The sequence below is a fragment of the Eulemur rufifrons genome, chromosome 1, assembly GCF_041146395.1.
Source record: "Eulemur rufifrons isolate Redbay chromosome 1, OSU_ERuf_1, whole genome shotgun sequence".
Lineage (NCBI taxonomy): Eukaryota > Metazoa > Chordata > Mammalia > Primates > Lemuridae > Eulemur > Eulemur rufifrons.
In genome coordinates, this window is record NC_090983.1 from 65,355,933 (window position 1) to 65,373,651 (window position 17,719).

The 17,719-nt window shown below is 31.5% G+C and overlaps 1 protein-coding gene across 4 annotated transcripts in view; it reads left to right on the forward strand.

The window, feature by feature from the left end:
- The window catches only part of BAZ2B (bromodomain adjacent to zinc finger domain 2B), a 256,050-nt gene that overhangs the window by 173,540 nt on the left and 64,791 nt on the right, over nt 1–17,719 (forward strand). For 2 of the 4 annotated variants that reach the window (XM_069496717.1, XM_069496808.1), the window contains exons 13-19: nt 3,774–3,984; nt 9,488–9,580; nt 9,693–9,754; nt 13,598–13,663; nt 15,390–15,455; nt 16,807–16,851; nt 17,093–17,119. In XM_069496717.1, the coding sequence (XP_069352818.1) occupies nt 3,774–3,984; nt 9,488–9,580; nt 9,693–9,754; nt 13,598–13,663; nt 15,390–15,455; nt 16,807–16,851; nt 17,093–17,119 (570 nt within the window). The remainder of the gene's footprint in view (nt 1–3,773; nt 3,985–9,487; nt 9,581–9,692; nt 9,755–13,597; nt 13,664–15,389; nt 15,456–16,806; nt 16,852–17,092; nt 17,120–17,719) is intronic. The other 2 variants (XM_069496896.1, XM_069496681.1) reach the window with 1 other exon arrangement.

The following is a 17,719-nucleotide window of genomic DNA, read 5'->3' on the forward strand; positions in this document are numbered from 1 at the left end:
AATATACAGTTCCCCTTCCTTTCCGGCTCTAGTTCCCATGCCCTAATGCAGACCATCATAATTTTTATGTGGACAATTGAGACAATTTCCTGTATCAACCTCCAGATTTTCTTTCAGTTCATTACTGTTCAGGGTGTGGACCTTGGATCATCTGCATTAGGGTAGCCTGAACCTGAGGTCCTTGTTAAAAATACTGTGACTTTAAAGGAAAGGACTCCAGCTCTCTGTTAGATAATGCTATGTCTTACTCAGGGTAAGGTGCCTTAACAAATATTTAAGTAGCTGAAACTTTGTTTTTATACTACATTACAGTCTTACAGTGTACTTTCATTTATTTCATTTACTTATTTTCATTTATTTACTTATCTGGATTATTTTATTCAGTCTTATGAAATAAACTTTTTTTCCTTCTTTCTCTTTGTAGTATTTATAGAAGTGAATGTGTTATTCACCAATGATAAATTAACAACCCTTGAAAGTGGGAATTATACAAATATTAATATAAACTTAATCTTTCACCATCTCATTTGTTGATCATCTGTTTTGTTTTTTTTTTTATCTATATCTTTTACATCTTGGTCAAGAAACATTTTCAGGAATCATTTACTACCTTAAGTCTTAGAAATTTAAAAAAGAATTCTTTTTATATATAATTTATGATTGACAAAAAAGCCAATAGTATATGAATCAAGTGATATAAATTATATAAGCTTTTCTTGAGGAAAAGTTTATTGAGATAAATACTGTTTGTCCTTACCCACAATTATTTTTGCTCTTCAATGACTTAAAGCTGTAATGTAAGATTCAGATTTTCCTAACCATCATTTTCTCATTTTCTGAAATCCAGTAGTCAGAAGATGTTTTATGTAACCCCATATATAAGCAATCCCCTTAGAAAGTATTTACTTCCTAAATGCCAAGAGCAAAAATATAAATGATAATGTCACTGTATTTGTCTGATAAATTTGGGGCACCAACATATTCTGTGCTTTTTTGACACAGGTTTATTTTTCTAGCTGAAAAAGTATATCTGTAAAAATTGTGTCTGGATAAGAAAAATCTTGGCCAAAAATTGATTTTATTATTAATAAGATACTTTAAAAACTGAATGCAGATTTGTTTACAGACTCTTTTATTAGTCTCTCTTCTTTTCAAAGCATCACAAATGTCACTTTTATATTTTTCAATTTACATAATACATGCTGCCTTGCTGCCTAAGAGCATAATAGAAAAATGAAAACCTAAACTAATCAAAAACTTCCCATGCTGTTGAACATAACATAAAACTGTTCTGATACCTTCCTTCTTAGTGGTTTATGGCCTAAAAATGCACTTGGTACAACTTTTGTTCCTATTGACTTCATTGGAAATCTCAGCAAAAAATTTTCATTTTCCTCAATTTTTAAAATTATTTTTAACATGAGAATTACTGAAAGGAGTTAGTATAGTATTATTTTTATCATAAAGATATGGACTATATACATTCATTTTTTTCTGACCCAGTCTTTCCTTGATCTTTGGGTGTGTTTTCATGGCTTAATGTTGTGATCAGTTACTTATCAAGTATAAGAACACCTTTGTAAGATCAATTAAGCACACATAGTGGTCAAGAGCACAGGTTTTAGAGTGAGACATTCCTGGGTTTGAATCATAGTGCTGTGCTTGCTGTCTCTGTACCTCAGACAAATTATTTAACCTCACTGGGCCTGAATTCCCTCATTTGTAATATAAAGACAATAAAACCCACCATACGAGATAGAAATGTTGTGAAGATTAAAATATATAATGTATTCAAAGTACCTGGAACAAAACACAATGCTTGGAATGTGGGATGTAGCTCTTATCCATTACAGTAGTAGGAGTATCCGTTAACTGAGATAGTCATAGACTCCTTGCCCCAGGTTAAGAATCATGTTATAAAATAAAACTGAAGAACTTTTGATTGTTTTTGGCTGTAGAATTTTTTTCACTGGTTCAAACAAAATTTCTGCTTTGAGATTAGTTTAAGAGAAAAGCACATATTTAAAATTTTCTTTAGCCTTATACTGAAGTAATTAACTCATAAGAAAAAGTAAGACGTAATAAGATAGTTATTTTAAAGGGGTACCTCTCCAATATCTAAATACATTATTTTGTATTTTAAGGTAATATAATGTATTTGTTTTGATTGACATATGCAAGATATGTGAAAACCAGCCTCAGGTTGTTCTAATGCACTAAGCAGAATTATTCTTATAATACGCAAGTGTTATATTGGGGTGTGTGCTTCTATCAGGAAGCTTTTAATGGGAAATTTGAAATATACACAAAAGTGGATAGAATGATATATACCACATACCGATCATCAGCTATAGTAATTATCACTATAGCCAATATTGTTTTACATATACCCCCATCATAATTCGCTGAAGCAAATCTTATACATTTTATTTTATCTGTAAATATTTTCCATCTGTATCTCTAAAAGATAAAGACTCTTACAAAATCACATAACCACAGTACCTTTATCATACTTTAAAATAATAATCTCTTGATACCATCAATTATCAGTCATTGTTTAAATTCTTACTTGTCTCTTTTTTTTTTTTTTTTTTTTTTTCCTGAGACAGAGTCTTGCTCTTTTGCTCGGGCTAGAATGCTGTGGCAACAGCTCACAGCAACCTCAAACTCGTGGGCTCAAGCAATCCTCCTGCCTCAGCTTCCTGAGTAGCTGGGACTAAAGACGTTCCACAACACCCCGCTAATTTTTTTCTAATTTTAGTGGAGACGGGGGTCTCGCTCTTGCTCAGGCTGGTCTCAAACTCCTGACCTCAAGGGATCCTCCTGCCTCAGCCCCCCCAGAGCACTAGGATTATAGGCGTGAGCCACCATGCCAACCTTGTCTCTGAACTGTTAAAATTTTCCTAACAGTGTATCTATTTGCATCAATATCCAAGTAAAGTTCACAGATTGGGATAGATAAAACTTCTAAGGCTCATCTAATCTTCCAACAGCTTTTTTTTTTTTTTTTACTTCTTGCAATGTAATTGTTGAATAAACTGTGTCATTTGTAGAATTTCCTACAGACTGGATTTTGCTGTATAGTTTAACATATATCTCTCACCCTGTCTTTCCTTTAAAGTTATGGTAATTAAATGTAAAGGCTTGATAAAATCTAGGTTTGATTTTTTTTTTTTTTAGGGGCAAGAGTACTTTATAGGTGATGCTATGAGCCTCCATAAGGAGGCTAAATCTCTCCTGTTTTCTCTCTTTTTGATGATAGACAGCCATTCAAGTTCAATGCTGTGGTCTGTTGACTCATTAGGTATTGCAAAATGCTAATATTCTCTTACTTTTTGTCTTCATTTATTAGCGGTTATATTCCTATAAAGAGGAACCTTCATCTATTTGGATAGCCTAGTTTCTTGGTTGAACTAATAACATTGGGGGCTCATCACACAACTAATATTTTCAAATATCTACTGACTTTATGGTCATTATAGTTCAGAAATGGTGATTAAAATATATATCTCTAGCTATGTGTTTATAAATACAGATACAGATTTCTATATATATTTAATTAAAGTTTAAGTCATTAAAGTAAGAATACTAAAGATATACCAAAGATCATGAACAATTATAAATCTAAATTTAAAAAATAAAATTCCTAAGGTTTATACTAGCTTCATAAGTTTCAAAAAATCTGTGATTTTTACCTAGAATTTTCTGTCATATTGATCTCTTGTGTTTATTTTGTTTCTAACATATTATTTCTATAAAATGTTAATTAAAAGGGAATGCAGTGGTGTCTTTTGAAAGAAGAGGATGTCATTCCTCGTATCAGGGCAATGGAAGGTCGTAGAGGAAGACCACCAAACCCAGATAGACAGCGAACAAGGGAGGAATCCAGGATGAGACGTCGGAAGGGTCGACCTCCAAATGTTGGCAATGCTGAATTTGTAGACAACACAGATGCCAAATTGCTAAGAAAACTGCAAGCTCAAGGTAAGAAACATAATGTATCTTGACACTAACAATTGTATTAAAACTTAAACTAAAAATATTTCTTATGTTTTTGACTTAGGAATGATTGACACTGCTCTCAGTTTCTAAAATGTAGATATTTGTGTAAGAATAAAATGAAAAAATAAGGAGTCCCACTGGTAACTGGAGTTCTTTGATTAGGTAATCTTCTTTCAAGAGCCATAGTCATAAACACATCCTACCCTGTGTGTTTAGAATTACAAAGGTAGATGTTAAGCTTTTAAGGCTTGCAAAGAAAGGGAATCAACCAGCACTTGGCACATGCCTTAAGGTCGTGCCAACCTTCTGGAAATTCTCATTTTAACAGCTCCCGATTCCTTGAGGTGGTACATGGGAATACCTCCAAAATATGTGGATCTGTGGAGTAAATTTTCAGTCAGAGAACTCCAATTACTGGTAAGTAACCCCAGTCTTTTAGTTTGGGTTCTCCTGTAGTCTGGATATAGTATATATATTTTCGAAATGCCCAATTAATAGATTTAAATCAAAAACTATCTTAAGATCACTAGAAGGTGTCATTTATCAAGCTTAAAGTGCTCATAACAACCTCAAATGTATTAATAATTTGAAATTATACATAAATTATCATTATGAAGTTCCCATGCTACATATGGCACAGAGAAAGCTGAGTAAAATGAAATGGTTTTGCTTTGCAGTTTGAGTTGCTAGTTAAAAATGTGAAGCCTCTTAAGGCTGTCTGAATATAACTGTCGTCATATGCATAGATGTCTTATATTTGCAAGCATGCATGTAAAGATACATGACAATGTAAAATAAAGGTTTAATAATGAAAATTGACCTAAAAAATAATAGAATTTTACTTCTTCTCATGAGTTTTTTACTATTCCTATAAATAAACACCAAAATGTGAAGGAAATGCCTGAAAAACTTATTTGTGTTTATTGTTAAGCACCATGATAATATTGACTTCTTTGTTGCTGCTTTGTTTTTATTATAGAGCAAAAATATCCATGATGAAAGCTCATAGAACAGAATGCTTTAAAATAAGACACTCTCAGTCTCACTTATCAGTAGAATATTTAACAGGTTTTTGTTAATCTTTCCAGAAATGTGTACACAGACATACAAACACATTCAAACATACATACATACACATATATATTTTTTTGTTTATAAAATAAGTGGATTTATAGTATACATACTATTCAGCTTGCTCTTTTTCCACTTTATGTTGAATATCTTTCTATATCAGCACTTAAAAATCAACACAATTCTTTTAATGGCTGAATATTAAGTGATGCCACATATGGTGCTACCATACTTCATTTAATCAGTCTCTTCATGATGACTGTCTAAGCTACTTCTGGATCTTTGCTATCATACTGTTGCAATAAATATATTTTGCACATATCTAAACATAATATTGTACATATCATTTTCAGTTTTGATCAATAGCAGGAAAGTAGTGTCTCCAAAAAGGTTGCACCAATTCATACTTTGACTAATGGCATGTAAGTTAAGTCTAGCATATAACTTAATATCATGTAAGTTTTTTTCTATCTTAGTATGTTAGTCAAATATTTTTCATATTATTTTATTTGGTTTCTTATAAGACTTTCTTTCATCTCCCCCAAATAGTTAATATAGAAGGTTAAAAAGAAAAAAAGTGATTAACAGAGATAGATAAGTTTTAAAAATTGGTATTGTCAATAAGCTATTTACTCTTTAATGGTGAGGAATGTGTGCATTGTTTGCATAAAATAAGAGAGCTTGATTTTAACTGATACCCAAAACATGGGCTCTTCATGTATATTTTGCATATTTAATGCAAGTATCATTCCTTAGTATCCAAAATGGCAAATTTAAATTTGCAAAATTAATTATATTTTTATTGTAACAAAAGGGAAGTTAATTATGCAACTTTTACCCAATATTTTCCCTCTAGATTTCAAATTGATTTGTATTTGATTCCGTAGTTCTTTCTTGTTGTACTGGTTTGCGTTTTGCAACTTGTGTTACCTTTGACTTTATTGTGTACACGTGTTTTTTCACAACATGTATATAAAGATTAAATATTTGATGGCAAATATTAATATTTACAAGTATATGGGATATAGTTTACATGGTTTTGGGAGGAAGAAAAGAGAGAAAGAATCATTTATCACCTCTTTTATTTCTAAAAGACTTCTACATTAACAGTTTGGGGGGTTATCTGAGAGGATTCTAGAAGTTTCTGTTATACTATTATCCCACTAGGACTTTACTAGACTGAAAACTGGACTTAATTTGAAGAAAGATTCAGAACACTGAGATAAATATGAGTTTTGAATATACATCCAAACATTGGGAAATGAAACTCTGATTTCTCAGAGTACAGATAAAAATCTGATAAGGAGGCCAGGCATCGTGGCTCACACCTGTAATGCCAGCACTCTGGGAGGCTGAGGCAGAAGGATCACTTGAGGTTAGGAGTTTAAGACCAGCCTGGGCAACATAGTGAGACCCTGTCTCTACAAAAAAATAGAAAAATTAGCCAGGCATAGTGGCACACACCTGTAGTCCCAGCTACTTGGGAGGCTGAGGCAAGAAGATCACTCCTGATCCCAGGAGTTCACGGTTACAGTGAGCTATGATGACACCACTGCACTCTAGCCTGTGTCATAGAGTGACCCTCTCTCTTTAAAAAAAAAAAAATCTGACAAGGTTTGAATATGATAAACTCTATATAGATAAACCTGCTTTTGTTAATTGACCAATACTATTAACATCTCAAATTTCCCAAAATATCAAGTAGTACCCCTCCATTTCATATATCTTAGAAACTGAGATGTCATATGAGTAATCTATATGATGCATCATTATTTTAAGATGTACCACTAAGAAAGAAAAGTATTGTCAATTGTCAGACATATTCTGATTTTAGGGATGTTAAAATGTTTAGAAATCAAAGAAAAAAGTTGTGTCCAAAATATCCCTAATCTTATGTGAAAATAAACTTTATTTTAAAAATAAACTTTCATCTTCGAAATTAAGGCAGACAATATCTTAAGCCATAAAAATGTTTTTCAATTAATATTTCAAAAATCAATTATAGCATAATATAGTCACCAACCAAAAACCAAATAAATGAGAAGATATTGGAAGTAGTTTAATCCTCAGAGCCTGGGTGAACTTTTCTAGGTCTCCAGCTCATTTTCTTTCCTCCATAGTGTCTCTAATTTTTTTTCCCACATCTTCTCCCACTGTTCATAATGTAAAATTTAAGCTATCTACATTTTAAATAATTAATCAAAATTCTATATTCCTTGCTAAAATGAAAAGATATGAGTTGAACTTTTTAATGTTTCTCTGTCCAAAGAGTTGAAAAATAAAAATTACTGTGACCTGTGTGGGGTCTGAAATTGACTGATATGCTCATACACAAACACACATCTATATATGTTATATAAATTCCTTATTAAAAGTTAAACTTCTATTAGAGAACATCAATAGCTTGAAACAATAGATCATATGTATGTAAAATTTTCAAGAAACGTTTTAATCACTTAGCATATCTTTACATCTTAATACAGAGTTTGGCCTTTATAGCAGAATTCAAAACTTTTAGTTCTTAAATGTTAAAAAAGTATTTATCTGGCATTATTATAGATGTTAATGATATTCTTTGGGTGTATTATTATCAGAGATTGCTGACACTGCAGGTCAGTTTATAGGTTTTTATTTCCCAGAGTATTTAGTTAACAGGAGATCCTTTGTGTGTGATCTCAGAAATTTTTGATGATGCCTATATCCTAATATTGAAAATTATTGGAAAATTAGAGTTATACTTTATCATCAGCTTCCATTTTATCTTTCTATTAACACTACCAATTTACGAGATAAAATTAAACCTTTTTACATCCCCTCCCCTTTTTTAAAAATTCTTAATCATAGAAAATTAGCCATAGTAACCAACTTCACTTCAGCTATTACAAAGACATGGGGTTAAGTTTTTAGCTAAAATCTCAAGGCATTCAAATTTTGCTTCAAGTTTTGTAGAGATAGTAGCATGTAGACCATGGAGTCAGAGAGACCTGGGTTTTATATATTGGCTCTGCAATTTAACCTCTGTAATTCATAGTCATTTTATGTGTAAGCTGGGCATAATTTTGCTTACCTTATAAGGTAGTTGTGAAAATTAGACAAGATCGTGTAATTTAAGACAATACTTGCATTCAATAAATGGTGGAAATTATTAGAGCTCAAGTGATTCAGGTGCTAGCAATCATATTCATTATCAATGAATATAATCTGTAGGTTCCTCACACTCTTCATCAACTACAAAATTTAAAACAATGTCTACTGTAAAGTGGTGCTTCCTAACATGATTTTATGAGTGATATTACGATACAACACTTACAGAGTAAGTATTCAGATCAAATTTGCCAACAGAAGAAAGCAATGACATTAAATGTTTTCTGTATCCATTATACCTATTGCCACAGTAATGCTTGATAACAAACCACCATCAAATCTTCGTGGCATACAATACTAAGCATTAATTGCTTGTGCAGATGGAATCAGCTGGAGGTTATCTAAGCAGTTTTGCTGATCTTGGCTGGACTTATTCACATGTATGAGGTCAGCTGGCTCCCAATCTCCATAGCCTAGCCCAATCATCTCCTCAGTAATGCACAAGGTGCAAGAGTAAAAGTAGAAAGAGTACAATTACACTTGCAAGATCTTTTATCACAATTGCTAATATCCTCTTAACCATAGAAGTTCACATGGCTGGATTCAGAATCAAGGGACAGGAAAATATATTCCACCTCTTGATGGGAACTGCTGCAAAGTCATATTGCAAATGACTTGGATAGAGGGAGGAATGAAGAATTGGAGCCATTAATTATGTCCATCTACCCCAGTTTCATACATTTGTCCTTGAAAATTATGAGAACTAGATTGTCCTTAAAAATCATTGACATTCTTCAATATTTTTATTTAGGAGAGTTAGTCCCACTCTTTCATCCACAAAAATATCACTGGATTTAGGAACTTAACCATTAGTATGGCTAATTGAAATATTTAATACTAAGTTTGTAGGGGAGGGGATTTTGTATTTGTTTTATTTTGAGGTCTTATCCCTTTTTTATATGTTTTGTTATTTTAAGACTGAAACTGTTCTATTCTTACATAGAACAGCTACTTTCCTACTAAGTGGGGTTTACTGGAAATGTGAAAAAAATATACTTAAATGAGCCTCTCTGATGAGGATTAAGGGAAACATTTTTATGGCTTTCTGTGTATGTTCTCATCTTTGATGAAATAATTTGACAATTTCTGAGGGAAATAAACATGACATTTTCTACCACACCACTCTCCTACTTGGTATCTGTCTAACCCTTAGGCAATTCTCTTAAATATTATATCCTTTATGATCATTCCATTTTCACACAGTTATTGTTTTAGGTTATCAGTTGTGTAAAGTTGTTAATAAGATTCTTTGAAATTTTGTATTTTTCAGAAATTGCCAGGCAAGCAGCACAAATAAAGCTTTTGAGAAAACTTCAAAAGCAGGAACAGGCACGGGTTGCTAAAGAAGCTAAAAAACAGCAAGGTGGGTGATTTAAATGAAAACATAAACTTGAAGGGCGAGTATTGGGGGATTCATAAAAGCCTTCTCTTCTTCATTCTTTTTCTGATATCTATACTTTGGTTTCTTGTCATAGCAATAATGGCTGCTGAGGAGAAGCGAAAACAAAAAGAACAGATAAAGATTATGAAACAGCAGGTATGTTTATGCATTGGAACGGACCTTTAAAACATGGACCTTATTCTGAGGATTTATTGTATATGTACATTATCTTCAATTTCTTAAATAATTGTATTTCACATTAATGTATATCTTATTTAGAAAGTTGCTCTCTTCCATTAGTTAAAATTTTACCTCACTTTTTAAAGTGTTTTACTTACAAGTTTTTTAAAAAATGATTACCAAATGGTAAATTTATGTAAGTACTTTTAATATCCTTGTAGAGTGAGTATACAAAGTATAAGTTGACATCTTGAACAATTTTAAGACTTTTTAAAATTAAAATGTCAGTAAATGAAATATATTGCTTGAATGGTCAAATTTCAATAAGAAAAGCTTACTGTTCTAAAATATGTAAAATATTAGTAAAAAATTAAATTCAAGTTATATACAATAAGATTTGCCTTCATTGCTTCTGAATTCTTTCAGAGTTACTTAAAAATTGCTACTGCAAAAAAATAACAATAGTATTTTTTTTAGCATATCCAGAGTTCTGTCTTATATCTACAATATCCCTCCCCTGTGTGGTTTTCAAAATTAAGTTTAAGTCAGTAGATTATTTTTAAATTCTTGAAGGTAAAATATTAAGTGAGAAGGTATTCAAGTTCATTTAAGATGGGAGTATGTAGACTACTCTGTCATCTCTCCAGATACTTCCATTAACATTTAAGCAGAAACGAAATGGGGAGAAAGTACTATTCTTTAAAAAAATTTTAAACAGCAAGTAGTTATTTCTAAGTGTGAGATGAAATCAGTTGTGTTACTGTGTAAATAGCTGCTAAACAAATAGTTCAAGTAGGATTTTATGTGATTATGTCTAAGCTTTTTCTCAATATTGACTAAAGCAATAGAGAGGGTTAATACAGAGTTGGGATTCAGAATTTAGAGTTTGTAGTCAGGCAGCCTAGAGTTAAATATGGGCTCAGCTACTTAATAATTTTGTGACCTTAGATGAATAACTTAGCCTCTGAGTCTCTATTTCTTCCATTGTAAAAGAAGAATTGTAATATCTGAAGATTAAATGAGATAATGAATGTTAAGTGCCTACCACCATGTATGGCACAAAACAAATGCTCAGATTTTTAGATATATATATAAAACATTAAACAATATAGTATACTCTTTTATCATAATTTAAAGTAGTCAATTGTAAACTTGAATTCCTTAGTTTGTTAATTGTGACTGCTAAACATTATAAGATTGGCTTACAATAGGAACACTAATGAATGCATTTGTTAAAATATATTTACAGAATAGTATATATATGTGTGTGTGTGTAAAAATAAGTTCACATTTCATTTTTAAGTGAAATACTGTTGTTTCCATTACACTTTTTTTTTTTAATAGCTCATTCTGTTTCCTAATAGCTAGAGACTCATTATATCCCATCAGTACTTTAAATTCAGCTTTGTGATCCTAAAGTCTTTAAGTGGCTACAACCTAAATCCACATGGTCTTTGCTGTTCATTGAAAAAGCATTGGGCTCCAAAGGTCCAGCAACATTAATACAAATGAACTGGTCTTAATTTTTATCAAGAAATTTATCTGAGGCTAATCTTAGAATATCATCTGACATATTCTTTATTGCCAATGAAGTGAATAAAAGTATAGAATAGTTCTACTCACACAGTCTGTTGTATAATACCTATTTTAAAGTCAGCATTAGATTTAGAATAAAATAGTAGCATGTGCTTCTCATCCTTTGGATTATTTTTTCCACTCAGTAAGCCAAAAATATCACCAGATAGTCCTTAAGGCAGTTTTCTGGAAGATTGCAGAAGCATTATTATGAAGCAGGAGGCGTACAAGCATTGGAATCTAACCAGGGCTCTGTATTTACTATTGGACTTTAGGCAAAGTAACTGGCTCAGTGGTTGAGTATTCAGCATTATAAAATGAATCTGTATTATAATAATTTATAATGTTTACATGCTAATGAAAGTACCCGCATTCATATGTATGTGTGTGTGTATATGTACATCACTTGGACAATTAAGGTAACGCTTTAGAGGATATACTTAAGCCCAAGATTCCCTATCTCTGTGTGTAAGAGAACAGTGAATGGCTTTTGCTGACTTGAAAACACATGCCACCTTGTAATCTTATGATTGAAAAGAACAGAAAAATTATATCGAGAGTATGCTTTTCTTAGGTCTCAAGTTCTAATCCAAATAAATACTTCAAATATAGATCAAATACAATCTTCTAAGACTTGGAAATGACACAAAAGATATACTTTGGGGGTTTTGTTTTTGGCAAGCTGTAATTAATATTCAGTACCAATATAGGATCACTAACAGCAAAATTATAGAATGTAATCAGTCTTCCAAAATCAGAATAGTAATTCCCGAAATCTCATTATCCTGCAGTAGACCCCTTCGGGGAATCAATAACGTCAGTGTACAAAAAGAGAAATAAATTTAAATGCATTTTAAAGTATAGCTTCAGAAGGTACGAGTAGCATCTGGAAATTGGAGTAGGTATTATAACACAGCAGTATAAAATATGTTGGCTCCAGAAATTCTAGGAGAAGTATAATTTGCAAGTGGGAAACTTTGGGTGTTTTTTTGAAAACTTGTGTTTGTTCTCATCAATGCCAATTTGGGGTTTTCAAAGGGATTTATGAACATGAAATTGCTAACAGTGTGCTCATAGCATATGAAATATTTTTTAAATCAAAATGTAAATTCTTATCAAAATTCACATGATCACTAAATTATAAAACATAGCCAATAACAAGTTCATTACATTTAGACAATGTGTATACCAATTATGTCATAAAAATAATTCTCTGGAATGTTAAATTTTAATTAATCCATTTTTAAATAAGGTTACAAATTATTTCTGAAATGGGCTAATTGTGATAGTTAAAGCAATGTCCTATTATCATGTTATTCAGCATATGAAATAAATTTTAAAATGGAAATTATTGTTAATCTATTACAGTGTGTCACTGTCTACTTTTTAAAGCATTTTTTTTTTTTTGAGACAGCGTCTCGCTTTGTTGCTCAGGCTAGAGTGAGTGCCGTGGCATCAGCCTAGCTCACAGCAACCTCAAACTCCTGGGCTTAAGCGATCCTACTGCCTCAGCCTCCCGAGTAGCTGGGACTACAGGCATGCGCCACCATGCCCGGCTATTTTTTTCTATATATATTTTTTAGTTGGCCAGATAATTTCTTTCTATATTTAGTAGAGACGGGGTCTCGCTCTTGCTCAGGCTGGTCTCGAACTCCTGACCTTGAGCAATCCACCCGCCTCGGCCTCCCAGAGTGCTAGGATTACAGGCGTGAGCCACCGCGCCCGGCCTAAAGCATTTTTTATTTAATCATCACAAAGTGAGAAAGGACAAGCACTTCTCCCTCTTTTATAGAAGAATAGTTATTATTTGTGCAAGATCATTCAATAAATGACAATAACCCAGGACCAGCCTTATACTTTCTGACTTCTGATACACCATTTTTTCTTTTATTCTGTCCTATATTTATTTCAAATTAAGTATTATTTGTAATTGCAAATATTTATAAAGATCCTCAGACTATCTGAGTTTAATCAGCTTGGTTTACCTGGTTTCTGTATATTTATTTAGCATTTGTATTTTATAAATTATTATGAGAAATTATATAAAAGCATTTTAATTTAAGACATGAAAATATATATGATATACTAAATAATTAAATTTTTATATCCAGCATGGACAGCCTTTAGTAATTTTGTACTTATAGAAAATTAAGAATTTATATCTTAAATTATTCAATTCCACTTAAATACTCTTTACCTAAATATTTATTGTATTATCTTAAATTATCATAATTTTTTCTACAGGAAAAAATTAAGAGAATACAGCAAATCAGAATGGAAAAAGAACTTCGAGCACAACAAATTCTAGAGGTATATTTCTCAAATTTAATATAATTAAAATAATATAGTCATATATTTTGAAGTCTACAAAACAAAAATCTTGCCTACCTGTTCTTTCCACTAGCATAAATTAATTTGTTCATCAAAAATTCTCTTTAAACATAATGCATAGAGGTAAGACTTTGAACCTTTAATTTTAGCAAATTCATCTAATTCTATGGTAAAAACCCAGGAAATGAGACAAAAGGTATAGGAAAACTGCTGAGCAGCTAATAGAGTTGTCATGAAATTCGTGTGCTAAAACTCTTTACTTTTATACAAGTAAAGAACTTCCTTTTCTTTACTTGTAGAAAAATCAGTAGGGCTTATTGTCAGATATTACTTTTAACTTAGAAACAAATGTTTATAAAAGTAAACATTCCAAAAATGAAAGTAAATTTTTTGTTTTTTTCTAATCCCATGATAGATCATAAATATAAATTTTAAACGTTCACACAGTTTTACCAGATTGTTTTTCTATTTTCTAGCATATCCCTGTTTCCTATAAGCTGATTAGAATAGGGATAGAAGACATATATTGGCAACAGCAAAATTGCCAAAAGACAGCAAGGGAAAATACAGAAAAACACCAGCTAGCATATATAGGAACTCAAAAGCCTAGCAACAGCCTATAATCTTTTAGTTGAATAGCAAGCAATTTTCAAGACCTTAATCGCCCAAAGGTATTACTCTTTGGAACTGTGCAGTATAATAACTGATATTCAAAATAATTGCCCTGAGTCATCAAGAAAAAGCCAAATTATGTTTAGTGTACTGTGTCTAAGCAAGCATATGTCTCAAAATTATTTCCATCCAAAATAGTGAAAATAAACTTTTAATGTTTAAAATTATCATAACCTCTCAGCTATTCAGGAAATTATTCTTTAGAGAGCAGTTTATTCCCTGAGGATGCCAAATAGCTGAGGTTTTCTGTGTTAGTTTTTTTCTTTCTAGAAATACACATGTATTTCCTTAGCCATTTCAAATTAATTTTAAAACCCCTAAATTGAAAATATTTCTATTTTAAAGCAAATTGACAGTAATTGCTAGATAGTTAAGAAAATAGCAGCTAGTTAATGACTTTAAGATTATGAAGCTCACGTTTGATAGCATGATCTTGATTGTCAAAATATGCTATATGAAAGAGTACAAGTTTCCATTCTGTTAAAAAACAAACACTTGAATTTAACCACAATATACAGTGATCAGGAAAATCAGATTTAATATGTTTCATTTAGTATATATAGCCAAATAATGTATTTCTTTATCTGAAATTTCAAATATTAAAAAGAAATTTCAAATAAAGATGTGCATTTTTAAATATTACTGATTTATTCTTGATATAATTTTTATCAGTAAAAATCTATCTTATTTTCTGAATTTTTACAGTATTACATTTTAATTTTAAAATCAGAAAAACAATAAATAGCAAAAATAATAAACACTCATTTCAACTTTTAACAGAACTGGAAGAAGAAAAGCTGCCATATTATTATGCATCTATTAATTTTTGTATATTTTAATGCTAATCTGTAAATTAGAAACAAAACTAGTGTGTTAAATACAGCATTAACTGGGGGAAATCTGTAATTGTCTACATGTATGTTACACATTGTTTTGTACCTTGTGAGGCATGTAGCTTCATTTCAAGTCTGAGATTATTTGCAAGTTGTAGTGGTGCTGTTGCATGACTTTGAGACCTGTTTTGCATGCACAGGCTAAAAAGAAAAAGAAGGAAGAAGCGGCAAATGCCAAATTATTGGAGGCCGAGAAACGAATAAAGGTTAGTTTAGATGAAAATCAGAGTTTTTATTTTTCAAAAATAAAAACTATATGTTATACCAGCATCAATTATATGACAAAAATAGCTTTCCTCAGTGGCTATCTAAAAATATGTTTAGCAGATACAACATGTGTATAATGTGTGCCTTTGTTTGTATATTGTATGTATATCTTTTTTTTTCATTATACAGCTTTTATGTGATGCTTTGAGCTCTTTAAATATGAAATATCAAATCAGAAATGCAAACTTTTGCTTAATACCTGCATATAGTTTTGCTGGATAAGAATGATCCTCCCAAAACTATTTTGTATGTCTTTGATGTTTGTGTTTCAAATTGTGTCTCAAATTTCATTCTCCCCTTTTAACTTTCTCTTTGTTAATATCCACCATCTGTTTCATCTCTTAAAAATGAAAAGCCTACAGAAACAAAAACCAAACTTTATCAACTGTTATTTACTAATAACAAAATTAGCCATTGTTAATTATTTTAACGTCAAGTGTTTAGGGGTGTTTTCGTTTTGATTTTCTGGCATGAAGCATATGAGGGTTGTCCCTTCTCCTCCCCACCCATCCCTTACCTTCCAATTTTGATAACTGAATATTGAAAGGGGGCAGCTGAGCAAACCTGCTGGTGCTAGAAACAGCCACCACAACTATACCTCACAAAGTCAGAAAACTGTTATCTTTTCTATCTGACTTTATTTTTAAGATTTCTAGCTCTTTTCATGCCTGCCTTTAAGATTAATTTCATTCAGATTTTACCTTTGTAAAAATATTGAAATTGGTAACATTCCTGGAATGGTTTGCATTAAGCTCCATCCCCTTGAGATGGTGCCCTGAGTCATAGGTGGGCATGAAAATCTCAAACCGATCATAATCTTTGTCACTTTCATTCATATGCAGTAAATAGAAATGAAAAAATGTTAATTAGAGTACATTAAGGGGTTTATATTTAGAGTGAAGAGAGTTCTAATCAGCTAGACTTGAGGATTGCACCATAATGTATTAAATTAATTTTAAAATACATATGTGAGTTGTGTCTATGCTCTGACTAGCTAACTAGTTGGTTCAGTGAATGTGCCATTGAAGTGTGCTAGTAGGTCATTCATTGAATTTTAAGATGAAATGGCTACTGAGGAAAGATCCTTGCTATGATTTTTATGTCAGTATTAGGTAGAACCTTGTGAAATTGGATTGCCATTTTATAAGTAAAAGATAATTGAATATTAAAAATTTCATATGGTTCAATCTAATGGAAGACTACAGAATCTCAGAAAAGGCACTTTTAGTATTTTCAGCATGTTCTAAATCTTCCTTAAAAATCATGTATTAAAAGTTTCTTATTTTTAAGGAAAAAGAAATGAGAAGACAACAAGCCGTTCTTCTGAAACATCAGGTCTGTATACATATAGTTGATAACTGTTGAAATGTACATTTTATAATATTGTTTAAACCTATTTGGGGGAATCTTCAAAATATTTTCTTTAAAAATTTCTGATATAATTTCTGCTTAAGTTTTTCCTTCATCTTACAGTTGATTGCCTTGCTTTGGTATTGGTGTCTTTTGGGGGGTTAAAAATTGGTTTTATGACTCTGTGATTTCTGTTTCATAATGTTGTGCCAACTCTTTCTACCAGGAGTTGGAGAGGCATAGACTAGATATGGTATGGGTATGTTTATTTTTGTACATCTAACACCGCATTGTGATTTGGTTGTGATATGGTTGTCATAGCAATGCATAAAGTGTAGCACTGGCTGCTGTCATATTACATACTGCTGCATGGCTTTACAGCACAGTGCATTGCATACATCTGCTTGTCTGTCTATAAAGAAGTATGATGCATCTCCAAGATTTTTCCCTGAATTGTACAAGCCTTAAATAAGGCTTCCTCTAAAAATTTACATTACTGATGTCACAAGGAAAATTGGATCACTATACAATTAGATACAATTATGACCCACATTCTCCCATCATTCTAGATGCAAAACTGCCATTGAATACAGTGGGAATTTTGAGTTTGCTTGATGAGAGAATATGAAATATTAATATATTCTGGTTTTATAGATAAATTTTAGAAATAATTTTAGAAATATCCCTTTGAGGGGACCAAATATACTTTAAAAAAATTGATCAGATATTATAATTATGTGATTTTTAAAATTTTAAAATAAAGTGAGATTATCAAATTAAGCTAGTGCTTGCCTTACTTTCATACTGTTCTTTTCAGATTCTACTTATTAGCCCATGGTGCAGCTTTTGTGGC